This window comes from Phaenicophaeus curvirostris, chromosome 25 (assembly GCF_032191515.1).
Source record: "Phaenicophaeus curvirostris isolate KB17595 chromosome 25, BPBGC_Pcur_1.0, whole genome shotgun sequence".
Lineage (NCBI taxonomy): Eukaryota > Metazoa > Chordata > Aves > Cuculiformes > Cuculidae > Phaenicophaeus > Phaenicophaeus curvirostris.
The window spans coordinates 6920217-6936322 of NC_091416.1; the positions used below are offsets into that span (position 1 = coordinate 6920217).

At 45.0% G+C, this 16106-nt stretch overlaps 1 protein-coding gene across 6 annotated transcripts in view; it reads right to left on the minus strand.

Annotated features, from left to right (window-relative positions):
* Positions 1 to 16106, minus strand: part of FLI1 (Fli-1 proto-oncogene, ETS transcription factor) — a 90118-nt gene that overhangs the window by 60969 nt on the left and 13043 nt on the right. The window contains exon 1 of one of the 6 annotated variants that reach the window (XM_069876529.1): positions 15594 to 16005. The exons of the other annotated variants lie outside the window; for them this stretch is intronic. Within the exon in view, the coding sequence (XP_069732630.1) occupies positions 15594 to 15611 (18 nt within the window). The 5' untranslated portion in view covers positions 15612 to 16005. Of the gene's footprint in view, positions 1 to 15593; positions 16006 to 16106 lie in introns of those variants that run through there. 6 annotated transcript variants of the gene reach the window in all.

Sequence of the window (16106 nt, forward strand, 5' to 3'; positions counted from 1 at the left end):
CCAAGCAAGACCTTGTCTAAAAGAGGCTGTAACACTTCTGCCCAGGAGAGCGGTGAATGGCCACATCAGGACATCCAGCCTTCTGAGCTTCTAGCTTCCCTGTCTGGCTCACCTAGTGCATCTTTTTATTTGCCCTGTGCATCTTTTTATTTGTCCTCTGCACCTTTTTTATTCACCCTGTGCATCTTTTTTATTCGAATGAGTAAAGAACCAGCTTCTCTGACTGAAAGCTTTGCATCTGCGATCAGGGTTTCCACTCTGGCAACGCCCCCGCACCCAGCCGCACTCTAGAGTTCCATGAAGCAGAGGAAGGCTCTGAGCTTGCTCAAAAGGCAAAACTCATTCTAACTGCATTTTCTCTCCTCTTTGTTTTTTAAGAATCAGCTTGCAGAATGACACTTGCTAAATGACTGTCTAGCAAGACAAAACGGTGCAAACCTCCCAGAGTGCCCCCCGCAGCTGGAAAGCACTTGTCCTCAGCAAGCCAGGCACTGCGACCCTGTTCGCAGCCACCGTCAGGTGCGTGCAGAAGAGGCTCCCACTTCTATAGAGCATTGAGAGACAAGAGCTGCTTCTTGTTATTGCAGCCTCTAATGAAAATTTGCCTGCCACACATCCGAGGGAGATCTGGAAGCAGATTTGCACCTGTCTCAGCAGGCCCAAATCAAACAATAAGAGCGCTGAGAGAGCAAGTCGGTCAGCAAGCAGCCAGGACAAAGTGAGAGAGAGCCCTGTGGTGTGTCTGTGCTCTACTGCTACTCCTCAGAGTCTTTTAATCAGATCAGAGCAAAGATTTTTTGCATTTCACCATGCACGCTTTATACCTTTCTGCTAAATAAAAGCAACCCACAGCCAGTGTGACCTTTTCTCTTTGGTTATCAAGGCTAGAAAGGAAAATGTGCCCGCAAGAACATGTGGTACCAAGCAGACAACAGCCATGGCTCTCCTGCAGGCTTCTAGAAACACAGTGGTGGGGTGCAGCCGCCACCCCTCCTGCTCACGCTGAGGGGCTGGACTGTACAAACTCAATACTGCAAGTGTGCAGATTTCTGTTAATGCAATCAGTTTAGGTTATACACGCTTCAGAGCAGAGACTGTTTTTTCTGTGTTTCATAAAGGACTCGAAAATTTTAGGTCCTATAAATAGTGTCTTTCCTTTCCTAGTGGCAAAAAACCCATCTCTTGCATCCAGCTGCTTTGAACTTTATTTCAGAGAGAATTTTCTATAGACATTTTAAACACCTACAGTGCTCTTCATCCAGGGCTTACAAGCTCACTGTGAAGATTTGCCACCTTTCTGCTTTACCTCAGAAGAGAATCACTCATCATTATTTTACAATCAGGAAAATCAAGGTACAGAAAGCTCTGATTTGCTCAGGGTCTCTGTGTAAGAAAGAAGAATAAAACCAAGGAGACTCCACTCACTTCTGCGCTGTTTGCTGAACAGTTTTCTTCAAAACACCTAGAGGAAGGGACATGTGAGCAGATCGTTATCTGCGGAGCAGAGTAGACACCAGATGAGCAATCTTTCCTCTTTATCTTTTTACTAAATAATAGATGACTAATTATGATCTTAGATGCTAACAAAACTGTTACAGATCATTTCAGGTTTCTGAAGATGTTTCTCTTGTTGTTACAGATAATTTCAGGTTTCTGAAAACACTTCTCTTCCAGAAGTATCCTTATCTGTATAACACATTAAGTTAGTCAGAACAAAGAGTGAATAATCAAGTGCACGGCTCCTGTTCCAAAGAGGTCCAGGTCTGGGTAGGTAAGAGAAAAACAGGGAATGGTCCTCCCTGCCTGTCCAATGGCTTTCTGTGCTCATACAGAAAATCACTGGCAGAGCCAGGCATGGAGCTCAAGGGTCCTGGATCAGAACCTCATGTTTTCAGCACAAATCAGCTTTTTTTTTTTCTCCTAATATAGTTGTTACAGCAAAACTACCTGCAAAAGCTCCCTTGTAGGGTTCCTCCAGGGTGTGGGACCTGGTCCCACCTCAACATCTTTTCAGTTCCAGGTGAAACATCCTGCACATAAGCAGGTTTGCAGCTGCACGGATGTGTATCACTGCAGTTCTGGGTTCGGGAACACACTGAGGTGAAAGACCAAAGCCAGACACTTGTCCTGCAAAATTACTTTTGAAGCATTTTATGTGTACAATGCTACAGAAATCAACAGTGATAATAGTTTTGACCTACTCACCCCCTTGACCCCGGTTTGAGTTCAGTTCAGTTTTGATGGAGTCAATGGAAGAGCAAAGGTGTAAAAGATATATATAAAATTAGCATTTACTGAGACAGGACTATTTTCTTTTTCAACTATTTGCTTAACACCACCAGTTTAACCTGCAATTGATATCAAGTAACAGAAGAATCATTATCCTTTTATCAGCTGTACCTGATGATACCCTGAAGCACTTTGTTTACTTAATACCTTTTACATTCATTGAGCCTTACATCAATAAAAACTGCCTGTGCTGACACCATCTGCATTAAATGCTGCTTCAGGGACAAAGCTCAGTTGCAGGTACACCTGATAGTTCAATTCCTCACAGTTTTTTGACTTGCTATCATCTGAATTAAAGCTAACTCAGGCCTGCTGATCTCTGTTAAAAAATCACAATCATTTCTATTTCCGATTAAAGACTGAAGTTCACAAAGGGAGAGAAAAGAGTCTGAAAGCACTTTTGTATTTGTGCATACATGCATGTGCAAGGCAGAGGAAGGCTTGGGAAGATGCATCTTCGAGACGGTGATGTGAACGTCAGGGAATCAGAGGTGGTTGGTGTATGGCAGGAGAGGTTGTGAAAAGAGGATGCACCTTCCACTGTGGGGGTTCATCTCAACAAAGGAGTGCAGAGCTGAGCCCTTGGAACTGGGAAACAGCTGGAATCACTCACGTCATGGACAAGACCTGGGTAAAGAAATACCTGAGCAGCGTTTGGGACAATGGTCTGTCAGGACTCGGAGGGACTTATTTTCACAGCCACTCTGTCTGCTGCTTTGCTACACAACCCTGTTACATCCATGTTTCACCTCCCCACTGATGTGCACACACCTTCCCCATCACACATTTCCAAATGTCTTTGCGTGGCACAGCAGCTCACCTCCTTCGGGCTGGCACAGAGCACTGCCTGGTGAGAAAAGGGCTGCTGATCAGACAGAGTTTCTGCGGTTTAGGGTTAGGTTAGTTAATTAATTCTTTTTTATTTTTGGAAGCCTGCAGCTGCTGGTTTTGAAACGACCAATCCCAGAGCTGCAAAAGCACGAAAGAAATAGACAATCAGAGTGAAGTCCTGACTGTGTCCTGGCGGACTGTTTTTAAAACTCATAAAAGTTTGGCTTATGTAAGGAACCATCTGGGATTTAGGCCTAGCTGAAACTGTAGCTGTGTGCATGTACTCTGTGCAAGAATCAATGGAGCAGCGTCGCTGGCCTGTGCACGTACTCTGCTGGACTCCTTCACCAGGCAGTCCTGGGAACTCACCGTAAAAATCTGGAAAGCCTATTGGACTTCACACCCTGCTTGTTCCTTCTGGACTGCTCAGAAAGGTCTTTGATCCAAGGGAAAACGTACCTGCCTGCCACAGCTGCAATGCTCAAACCCGTGTTACAAGTAGGTGTGTGACCCAAAGGACTGCAAGCTCTTCCCATATCTCAGGAACGCAGAGTCAGAGAATCACCAGGTTGGAAAAGACCCACCGGATCATCGAGTCCAACCATTCCTATCAAACACTAAACCATGTCCCTTAGCGCCTCATCCACTCATCCCTTAAACCCCTCCAGGGAAGGTGACTCAACCCCCTCCCTGGGCAGCCTGTTCCAGTGCCCAATGACCCTTTCTGTGAAAATTTTTTTCGTAATGTTCAGCCTAAACCTCCTCTGGCAGAGCTTGAGGCCATTCCCTCTCGTCCTGTCCCCTGTCACATGGTGGAAGGTTGTTGAACGTTAATAAAGAACATAATGGCAAGAACCCCTGGGTTTCTTTCTGTTCATTACGGTGCATCACAGGACATTTCTGCGCTGAGATCACTGGAGCTGCCGCTCATGGATAGAAACAGAGCCAGTCCCACCTTGTAAGAGCATCCGGCCAGGAGATAGGCGGTATGAAAAGGATTAGAATATTTTTGTTTATCCCAGCAAAACAAATACAGAGAAGTATGGCAGTGGTCTGTAAACACACTGGAGCACAATGCAAGGGAAAGTAAAGTGGTGTTTGAGCTGGTAGTGCTGGTGTGAGAAAGGTATAAGTCATTCATGAGCAAACGTCAGTCCAAAACCAGAAGAAAGTATTCAAACCTCAGAATGAAGAAGGTAGAGTCCTTTTCAATGGGGAGTAGTGGTAGTGGAAAGAAAATGCATCCATCCTTTACAGAAACCTTGATGAGTTTGGGAAAGGAATGATAGAGCACAGCCATGTCTGAAAGCAGAGAGTGGAGTTCAAGAATTGCTTCCACTCTGGAGTTCAAATTAAGTGCCTTTACTGTTCTTCACTCCAAAGGAATTTAGAAGAAGAATCTCTTGTTACATACGGTGCTTAGCACAACAGAGACCGCTCTGGTCTCTAGGCACTACTGTAGCACAAATAATTCATAGCACTAACGATCAACCATAATTACATCCTTCCTGAAGCAGAGATGACATATGAGAATACCAAAAATGAAGAGCAGGGAACTAACTGCAAGCTTGTTCCATCCATTAATGACCAGCTCGTGTTCTGTGAGAATGAGAACACGTCTGCTTAGATACAGCAGTGCAAATCCAGAGGATTCATCGCAAGCCAGCTTGAACCTCAGTGAATGACTTTTTCTCTCTAAGGGGGATGAGCTGTTCCCATTTGTTAAAACCTTTGTCCACAGCTCTGGAAGTGTAAAGGATTCCTACAACTGTAGTGTTGGGTTTCAGATGCCCTTCAAAAATGAGCAAATGAACAGGGACCAGTGTAGTCTTCAATATCAACTTGCAGAAACCACTTGTCCCATGCCTGAGTCTGTTGGGGCTCAGGGTAAAGGTGGACAGACCCTCTGCCTGCCAAAGAAGGGTATTGTGGTGATCATATTGGGTAAGTTTTTCACACAGCCTTGCCTACAACACTGCTGGTAACCCCAAGGGCCCAAAATCATTGTCAAGTGGAGGACAGAGATGCTTTTCAGAAGAAAATTACTGGAAGATACCATAGCAAAGCCCTGTTCCATGTCTTCCTCTGCAGAACTGCTGCATAGAAGAAGTAACACTTTTCAGGCTGGGCCTGTCTGTGCTCGTTCTTCCACTTGGTGCAATGCAGAAGGCAGAATGCAGCACAAAACCAATATACTGTGAGATTTTGCACAGACACTCGAGCCACAGCAGGGCAGCAAGGAGCTGGAGTTTGGGCCAGATGCCATCACAATGGCAACAGTTTCCCTTCAGCTTACTGGAGATGTCTCACATTCCAGTCACAACCCCAGTGTCGCAAGGGGAATTTGCTGTCACTTGGATAAAATGTAGCACACACAACATTTGCACGCACGCTTCTCTGGTAGAAAACTTGATTCAGAAGAAAAACGTGCAATTAAAACCAGCCCAGATCCTAATAAGACACGTTGATTTTCTCTGTGCATCAGTTCCTCACACAAGGTAAGATCATTCTATCTCTCGTCACAGTGGAGCTGTTACAGACAACTTTGGTGGTATTTGATACTGAAAGTTCTTGCTGAACAGATCGCCTCAGTGTGTACTTATCCTAAAGCCCAGTTTGTTCTGAAGAAGTCTGATGTATTAACTCTTAGAAATATCCCCAAAATATAACCGTTTGTGCTGTGGAAGGGTTCACACGTACGTATTAAATGTAGTAAAGGAAGGATGTCGCTACACACGTCACATGAAGTTTGTGAGCAATTTTGGTTTGGGACTGTCAACATCAGAGCAACTATCCTTGCTGTAGCAAATGGTCTGAAGGACCTCGAGTTGCTCGGGCTGTAGTCTGGATTCTCAGGATGCCTCAAAGATACCCACAGCGATGGCCATTGTTACCCAAACCAGCTGTTGGTCTTTTGGGATCAATTTAGAAGTGAAGATAAACCCAGCTTTTGAATTTGCATCTGCATCAACAACTTATGGATCCAGTGACCTCTCTGTGTATCAGTGTTAGAGCCCATGTAAGGGTGTCAAAGGCTCGCCCTCTGCTACAAATCCCTGGGAAATTCTAATGCCAGGGACTTGTGAATGCCCACCAGGACTCCTTCCATCTCTGATGGTGACTTGTGGAGTGGCCGGTTGCTTCCTGCATTTCACCTCCCAGATTTTTACCTTTGCCTGCTTAGATTATGGGCTCTTGCTGCATCCACGAGCCATGAGTCATCTTGGTGGGACCCTCTGGGGACAACTATGATAATACAAGAAACTAATCACACCAGTCACGACTTCTGGTTCTAATCAGGAGTCAGTTCCAAAGGCTGGTCTGCAACACAACCCTCGTGGACAAATCTTCAGAATTTAATAGGGATTAAATCAATGGAGTTTTTATAAAAATTGAATTATACTGTAGAGAAAATGTTTCATAAACAGAACATAGCAGAAAAGGTGAAACTTCTTTGGTTTTCCCCTGGATTATACAGAAGGGATATAATTTTCTGGTACCTTTCCCTAAGTAATCCAGAGTTGTTTGATTAAAAAAAATACTTTTTTTCAATGTAAAGATGTACGTTTTTGTTATTACATGAGAAAATCTAAAACCAGTACACTAGGACCTAAAGAAAGGCAATTCTGTCGGAAGGCAATGCTGCCAATTCTTTTCCTTGCTTAAAGTAACAGAGTTCCTGCTCCTCCCTCAGGCTCAGGTGAGCAAGAAACTCTCCCTAGAAACTCAGCCTTCTCATCAGCTGATGTACTCCAGTAACCCTCTGCTGCTTCACTCTGCTTTAGTGACTGCCTGTCTGCGGCCACCCTTTCAACTTTACCCATATTTATAGACATTAAGGCATAAATAGTAAATAGGCCAAGTCCCGAATCTGTTATCCTATTGCATATTGTGCCATTCCTAAGTTTTGATGGTTTGGATAAACGAACCTTGGGTAAAAACTACCTATTCTGGACAGGCTGAGCTTGCAAATTCACTTTGCTTCTACACACAGATGGTCAATAGGCAGTGCAGCTTCCAGTTTCCCCTCTCCTTTCTAAGCCTGGTGAGCTCTGGTGGTTTGGATGAATAGATGCATGGATGAATTGCACTGATTTCAGTGGGAATTTGCAGATAACCGGTGTATATTTCCCATAATTAGGCCCACATTTTTACTTCACCCTGAGTTAACGTGTAACTCCATACATTGTAGTTGCTCTTAGAAGCACTTTTATAGGCAACTCCTCAGCCCTGATCAGAGGTCACGTTCCTCTATCTGAACAAGAAAACAAGTGATTCTTGTTGTACAAGTGAACAAGAACTCATGGTTCTTACAAAGAAAACCATCAGCTCTGACATGCGGCGATTACGAAGGGTTGGTGCCCCTCAGCAAACCAGTGCACTTGTCAGCTGGGGGAAAACGGCACTTTCCCAAGGAATGGGCTCCGTATTGCATGACATCATTTGGATTTTGCATTGTATCTTTCATACCCATCCTAATGTGACCAACAGGACTGAAATAGAAGTGCAGAAAAACACCTGCAAGAAGAGGTGTTGGAACTGGATGATCTTTAAGGTCCCTTCCAACCCAAGCCATTCTGTGATTCTAGGAGAGAAGCTGCCATTCAGTGTGGTGGTTTAAGAGAATCATTTCTGTTAAAATGTACAGGGCTGCCAGTCCCGGTACGTACAAGGAGCTGTGCACGTGTAACCATTCTCAGGAGCATTTCTGCCAGCAGACGACATATTTCAGGACACAAAGTTCCAGCCCTAAGTTCAAATACTAAAATAAATTCACATACAATCCTGTGCAAATCAATGAGATCTCAACACCTGGTTATTTGTGTTAGCAGAACATTAAAAATTCTATATCTCTAGTAATATGTGGAGTCTTCAGTCAAGGTTTTCCTTTTCTGCTTTACTTGGGTAGACAAGAGCACGGTGGCTCTGGAAGTGGCTACTTTTCACCAGCACCACTTGCCCCTCTGCGGCTGGCGATGCAGAACTCCATTAGATACGAAGAGGGCACTGTCTCTCTAGGCAGCCTGACTCTGAGGCTGGGCAGAAAAAAATGAAAGGCAAATGTTGGATGCTGACATTATATGAGGTCCCAAAGAGATTTGGAACAGGAGCAGTGGAGGAGTTACAGTTTCCTTTGTTCTGTTAAAAGGAAAAAGGAAACACATCAGGAAACCAGACTGTGGAGCACAGGAAGTCTCATTCTGGCTGATAAAAAGGCACTGATGTGAGGTTGGTTCAGATACAGTTATAAGTCAATCAAGCTTGGAACAACAAAAAAAGCTATTCAGAAGAAAGCAGAGAACCAAATTCTGCTTTTAGCTGTTAAAAGGGTATTTTAACCTCTCCTAATCTTCTCCTTATCTTCTTTGGCAAAAGAAAGCTGCTATAAAGTAACATTTAAATAAGAAGTTTCTCATGGTACAGAACACTCTCTCCCAAGCTCACACCTTCCACTGACCCCACCATACCTTACTCCAGTTTCTTTTTTTCACTCATCGACCAACTTGAAAAACTGTATTCTAGCTGATTTACCTCCTCACCTCAGATCAAAACCAGCATTAGTTAAGAAGGGCAGGTTTTTGCTGAGTGAGAAATCACCAAATGAGTAATTAAAGGCTCTCCTGCCCGTTAGGTTATTTTTACCCCCTCTGCGTGATTGACAAGCATTGGCCACTGCATGAACGTTCTGTTCCTGGGTGTGCAGCTTTCTCAGGCTAGCAGGGGGGCTATAATTGTTTTTAACTGTTTCTTACTCCTACAGCTCAGTGGTCAGTTGAGCTCTGGGTTAATCTGTGCTGGAAAAGCAGAAACAAGGTAGATGCAAATAACCTACTAAACTTAGTTCTATCCATGGCATCTACTACAGGAGCTTCTGCTGAGCTGTGTTTCTGACTGCATTTTAGGAGAAAATCAGGTAAAGAAAGAATACTTGATACACATGAAGAGCCAAGGTCACTTTCCTCACCACTTCATACCAATGCTGAAGAGAAGCAAAGGCAAAGATTTTGCAAAACACCTGCATGATTCAGCTTTGCTTCTCCCCCCTGTCTCCAGGAAGTTTTATATTCAATGTGCCTTAGCAAGCTTTACAAATCTTAATCAACAGGTTTGCATACAGAATCAAAACACTTAGTAAAGCACCTCAAAAAGAGCCTGGGTTCCAGAGGGAACAGTTACCTTCAAAACCTGATGAGAGTTACAGGCTGCCAGTACCTCTACAGATCAAGCTGCTTGCTTGGTTAGATAAATGTGCACTTTCATACCTATTTTTAGGGCTCTGGCTTCAAAACATGGAAGAGAAACAGAATTAGAGGCATGGAAGTGTCTCTAGTGTCAAATAGCCATGGTCCCTGTCAGGTCATTATTTCCAAGTTTTGCCTTTGGTGCTGTCTGTCACCAGAGAACAGAAGGTTTATCAGGACATACTGCAATGAAGTACCATACAGTAACACATCTCCCCTCTGTTTAGGTCTCGGTCTTACAGCTAAAGGAAAAGTTTTCAGTAGCAGAGGTGGAGGAGGAGGGAGGTAACGTTTGTGGCTTTACTACAAGACATGTTTCTAGATCAGGGTTACTGACTCTGTAGATACACATCAGCAATTATGTGGGCTGGGTAGTGAGAGGAAGAAAGAAAATAAGCAGTAGATGCATTAATATTTTGAAGGCTTTGATATCTGGAACTCAGTAGAGTAGGTTTTATGTTGTCCTGTGCCATATATTGCTGTTTACACCAGCATCTTTTGAGTTGGTGATGTTGTTTGGCTGGCACCCTGACTGGGCATCTGTGATGGTGAAGCAGAGACCTGAGTCCACCATCAGGTGAATTATTTCCAGAAGAAGGCAGAAAACCACATTTGCGTGGTGATATTTTAGTCTGCATTTTCAAAACCAGCTATAAATATGCACTCAGCCTTGTAAGAAAACACTTGTTCACTCAGAAGGTGTTCTCAGAGTCACCCATGAAGTGTGACAGGGCTGTGTACAACTGAGACGTGCACTGCTGGCAGCTCTCTTCACACACCAGTGCTACGTACACAGTGTGATTTCGTGTTCAGCGTCTGCGTGAGCGCTCAGGAGAGGCACAGACACTGGAAGTAGATCTGTTGTTCAGTTCAGGAAGATCTAGTGAGAATTTTGCATTTGAGGGGAAAGTTAGCTTCAAACCAAGTTGTAGAGCTAAGCTTAGTGCAACAGAGAGTTTTTTTCTAGGCGAGCCACACACACACTCATGCATGTTCTACTAATAACACCATGCTTCTGCACCATTAAATGTTCAGCAAACCCACAATATCTGACAATCTGAAGTTAAGGCTCCCTTGGCTCCTTTAATTTTCCTGCTTGTGCATGTTCACATTGAGATGGGGCATCGGGTCTTTCTTTAAGGTCAAGTAAACTCAAGCAGAATAAAAACTTTCATTTTTTCAAGGCAACTTATGCGCTGCTGTAAAAGAATTTCATACACTGATGTTCTACAGGGAGAAAAAGAATGGAAGACACTCTGTATCACGAGGTTGTACATTTGTAAGTCCTAGGCCTGATCCCTCTGAGATATGAGCTGAAATCAAGAGGAAAGCCTTGTATAAGACCAGGAAGGAGAGACTTGAAGAAAATAAATGGTACTTCCTGCAAAAAATTGTTACAAATGCCCTTCCCCCAGCACGTCTCACCTTATCACCTTAAGTCATCTAAGACCTCACTGAGAGGTGCAGCCTTACCCTTTGCTTCTCTTGATTGCTGCCCTTTTCTCATGATACTCCAGTGAAGAGTTCTAGTCTTACACACCAAGACTCCAGTAAAACTCTCTTTAGAAGAAATACAGCAAGGGTGGCAGAAGCTGCTCCCCCCCGCCCCCGACCCCGCCAAACTTACAGTAGCAGTATCACAAAATTAAAATAAATAACTAAAAGAAAAGCATAAACTCCTTAAGACATGCACGGTACTACTTAAAGTGACCACATCCTGTTAGGGTAAAATCCACAGTGGCAGAAACTATACAAGCCTCTCAGCACCTCTTTAAAGCCTCTGAGTGAAACCCCAAGTGCCTAAAATCTAAGCAGTTGGTGCTGTTTTGTTGCATATTACGTTTGCTTCAGACTAATCTCCCTACCCACAGCAAGAAAAATTGTACTACAGAGCAACAGAGCTGCTTGGTCTACCAGCTCTGAAATAACTTTCCCAGTGTTTTACTTGCAAGGCAAACAGGAATCAGTAGGGAACACCTCGAGTCGACAGCACCCAGCGCTGCGGCACAACTGTAAGCTGATGCTATGGCAAAAGGCACACACTCACACACGGATCTTGGGGGGGAAATGAAGTAGCATTATAAAAATATCCCAGTTACAAAGCATTTGTATCAGGTTTTTTGCTGTTATGTGTTAGAAAGCCATTATGCAGTACGAAAGTCACCCAAATAGGGGCGAGGCTATCAGGGACTATCATAATTTATGCCTCAGAAATTTCGGATGAGTTTGTTCCAAATTCCTTTTGAAGGACAGCAACGTGGAAAGCCTCCAGTGAGCAAACATCTTTGTGATTATTTTGTTTTTCCAAGCCTGGAGATTCAGAGTTTTGCCCTAGAAGTCGATGCCATTTTGCCAAGAAGGCCATCTCTAAAGGGACAGAAGCAGGGCAATTTAAAAATGGCAAAACAGACATTTAAACTTGCTCAAAAAGGAAATTTCTTAGTTTGAGCCCTTGATGGCCAAGTTTCAGGATGAGAGTGAATGCCTACAGGTCACAAATGACAAGAAACTGTGATTGCAATAGAAACCCTACCCCACTCTTTGCTATAGCAACACCGACAGTCGGGTTGTCTTCTAGAGGAAGGAGACGAGTATGGGCATCCTCTACTGAGTAACGCACAGTGGTCATTGAATGTCCTTCAGATGGTCTCATTTTTACATCCAGAACTTAAGGATAAACACATTTTTACAGAATGAAGGCAGCAGTTACACAAAATGTGCTTTTTTATTAACAGTCAGGCTTGGCAAGTGCATTTGCTTTAATTATTGCCCACATGTGAAGTAGAATTGAAACAATTAAACCAGTTTGAAACCACTCCATTTGGTTTTGTGAGGAAGTCCACACATGGGCATCTCACTGAGGTTATATATACCCTTCTTAGATTTAACTTGAGGCAATAAAAACCAAACCCCTAAACACAATGTCAGTTAAGTCAAAGTTGCATGTTAACCCAAAGACGTGATTTGAAGTATCTGAAGGCGTACAACAAAACTGTTATCAACTCCTTAAAATTAGTGCAAACTTCAGCCATCGCGAGCTTCACTGGCTCCCAGTCATCTCCTGCAAGTGCTCTTCACAGAGTATGAACTGAACATGGAACTGAACTAATAAAGATAAAGGTTTGCTGCACTTCTGTCTCTATAAAAGACCTTGGAGCCCTGATCTAAAGGTAACTTTTCAAGCCAGACAGTCCACCTCCCCTGTCAGGTCTTAAACAGGTTATTTGAAGACTGCAGCAAAAATTGCCTCAGTCTGCCTCAGTAACTGATCCCTTGAGATTAATCCCCTCATGAGAAATAATTATTTACGAAGAAATAAAGATGCATTCTAGACACGGTGCTCAGCAATCTCACATGTGATGTAATTCAGTGACGGGGTAAGACAACTTAGAGGCCTGAGCTGATCACAAAACATGTTTACACATGTGGCATTACCTCAACTTTGAGTTTTAACTCAAACTCTGACAACAGCTTCAATACACTCTTGCACACGATGTCTACAAAGGATGCACGCGTACCCTAGGCTCATCATGACCACCTCTGTTCTCTGACCGTGCTCCGTTTCCCCGGGAGCAGGCAGTTGTGAGCATTAGGACAGCACAAGGCTGCAGTGGATTTACCATTTTACTACGAAGTTACCCTGTGTTGGGCAGGTCTGTAGTTAAATTATTCCATGTAGGCACAACCAGTCTGCTGTCAACAGCCTTACTGAATGGCATAAAAAGATTAAGAGAAAAGCACAGGCCCAATATCAAAGATTGCAGGGTAAAGGAAGAGATTTTCATAACAGATTGAACTCAGACTCCTTCTGCATCTGCAAGCTGTGCAGTTAGAAGACTTCGGTTCAATTAAAACAATTAGTCTGTGGAATAGTTTTGCATAGACTTGAAAAAGACAGTAGCTTGTACTGTTTGAACAGGTCCAGAAGACAATCACCTGGAATGCACAGCCCTCTCCTGAATCTGTTCTGTGCTGCATGGCACAGGTACACAGCAGGTACATTTCTGAGTTTACAGAGGGAAACGCTTCTCAATCACGTCAGTACACAGATTTCAGCAGGTCCCTCACCATGTTCTTGTTCTGGGTCATGACAGAGCCTTTTTCTGTATTTGTCCTGCTCTCTCGTCACTTACGTGCATTTTTCTGCCATATTATTTCTCACTACAAGCTCACAGCTTTGAGATAAATCAATGCATATAACCTACAGGAGAGCAGACCTAAAAGAACAATTGCTTTTAAATTGCTTTCCTCTGGACACCAGACAGCTTTGCTTTACTATGGCCTAGAATTTAAAACATTTACCCTGCCACATAGGTTAGAGAGAGAGCTCAGCCTGTTAAAAACACTTAAGTATCTCAAGCCACATCCTCTCCCATTGCCCTTCATCTGAGACAAGCTAGGAAAGGTCACCTAAACCATTCCTTCTAGCGGTGAGCAGCAGCAAACCCATCAGTGCCCGGGTCGGGCATTCCCTGGGTACCCATGGTTTTTCTCCCCAGTACAAGAATTTGCAAGAAATCTCAGCTAATCCTGAGGATGCTACAGGAGCACGGATCCAAGTGCATAGTACAGAAAAGGGGTAAATTACAGGAGGCGTCAAACAGGACATGGGGACCTGCGGCATCTTGGAATTGCTCAGTAAAGGAACCCCAGAGGAGACTTTGGTGTATCGGGATCCTGTCTCTGTTAGCTCGCACAGCCTAATGATTTCTGGACTACAAATGTAGCAGGACAACGTAAGAAAAGGCTGCAAAGCAGTCAGCAGGCAGACCCCGGAGCTGGGGCAGTGAGCTGGGATGCAGCCGAGTTCCCCCTTTTGCCACTGTCTCCCCAACGTGACTGTAAGCCTAGCTGTGAGCAGTTCCTCATCTCCAGCCCAGAGGACCGAGCTGGGGTTAGCAAGAACACTTTGCAACACAGGGTGACTGGGGAGAGGAGGAGCTCCCAGCAGGCACCGTGAGCTCCGTGGGTCGTGGTGATACTTCAGCACCTTTCTGAGGTTGGGCAGGGGGCTCAGCACCTGGCCAGGACAGCAAGTCCATGTGTGCACTGCGACACATGCACAGATGGGAGATTTCTGCACTTTCACTGCACAATATTTAGGGCTCCACAAATTAAAGGTGGTTGTGGTACCCTACACGTATCCCCAATGAGGCCCAGGTTACTTTTGCTACAAACCTGAGGAGGTGGTGGAGGAAACGTGTCTTGTTCCTGCCATACCTCCCAAATGTTGTGCTTTCAACGCTCCTGCTTTCTCTCCTCCTCTCTGACATTCACCCTAGTGTTCCCTCTTTCTTTCCTCTTTCCATTTTCTTTGCCTGGCAATCTCCTTCCCTCCCCCTTCTTTCAAGACCCTTCCAAGCAGTGCACTTGTCACAGGCTACAGGCTGCAATCTAAGGGAGAAAGTTTCAGTTCCTGCCAGTTTGCAGCTTCTTTCTCCCCAAGTCAGCAAAAAAAAAAAAGAAAGAAAAAGAAAAAAATCAAAACCCAAAAAAAGACAAAAAAAAAAAAAAGACTTTTAAGAAGAGATCAACACCCCACCCAGGCGATAGGCATCTTTCGAAATCCTCCAACCCAAACACACCCACAGCGTCTCTCTCTAGCTTCAAGGCTCCTCTGTTGGAGCTGCTTCTGTACTACAGGGCTCCCTCAAGAAGAGCCTGCAAGAACTGCACAAGGGTCCCCCAAAGCAAGAAAGCCAACCCTCCGCTGCCCAGGCTCTGAGAAACAGAGTGAGCCACCTCAAGGGGCTTGGAAAAGGCTTGGCTTATCTTTGCAGAGGCCGGTTGGATGGGGGGAAAGGAGGGGGAACCTCTCTCCAAGTGCCAGCAGCGTCCTCGGTTGCTCAAGGCCACCAGAGGTTGGTTATGTTCGTGGTTTTTTGCCACACACTTCGCTTCCCCTTCCCCCTGCCTCGCCCCAAGCCGGGGTGATCTTACTCCTCCAAACCGCCCTCCAAATCGCTCTCTTCCCCCCCACAACCCCAAAAATAAAATAAATAAAACTGCTGGAAGAACCTCACAGGCGACCACCAGCCCCAGAGGTGCGTTTGGAGCAAGGGCTGGGAGAGGGAACCCAGAGCCGGCTGACACCGAGAAGCGAGGGGCAAACATCTGGGGGGTCCCGGGGGGGGGCAGGCAGCCCCACTGCCCCCGAGGGACCGGCAGGAGGGGGACCCCATCCTCGCGACCCCCGACAAGAGGGGACCCAGCCCCTCCTGCCCCCCTTACCTTAATAGTGCCGTCCATCTAGAATAACTTCCAGCCGGTGCCACCAATATTCCACACATTGACCCGGTTTAGCTGCAACCGAAGCCTCCCGAAGTTTTTTTATCCTTCTCTCTCTTCTCGCTTTTCTCCCTTCCAGCGGTTTTTCCTCTCCTCTCGGGATCCCCTCTCCTCTCTCCTTCTCCCTCCCTCCCTCTCTCTCTCCGTCTCTCTCTTTTTTTAACTTTGGTTGTTGCAGCAGAGCGAAAAAGAGACAGTTAACCGGATGAAACGTTTTTTTCTGCTAATTTTGGGAAGTGAAGTCACTCGAGGAGGAAACTTTCGTCTCTCCGCTGGTCCTGCCTTCTCGATGAAAATATATATATTTTACATACAGGATATTTGCTCCATTTAGATAAGAAGGGGCAGAACAATAGCTCCGTCTGTCAGCTCTTGTCGCCGGGGCCAGCGGGGACCTCGCCTCGCACCCCAGCCCGGATCAGCCCTCGCCGTGGCTCATCCCACAGTTTACTTTAA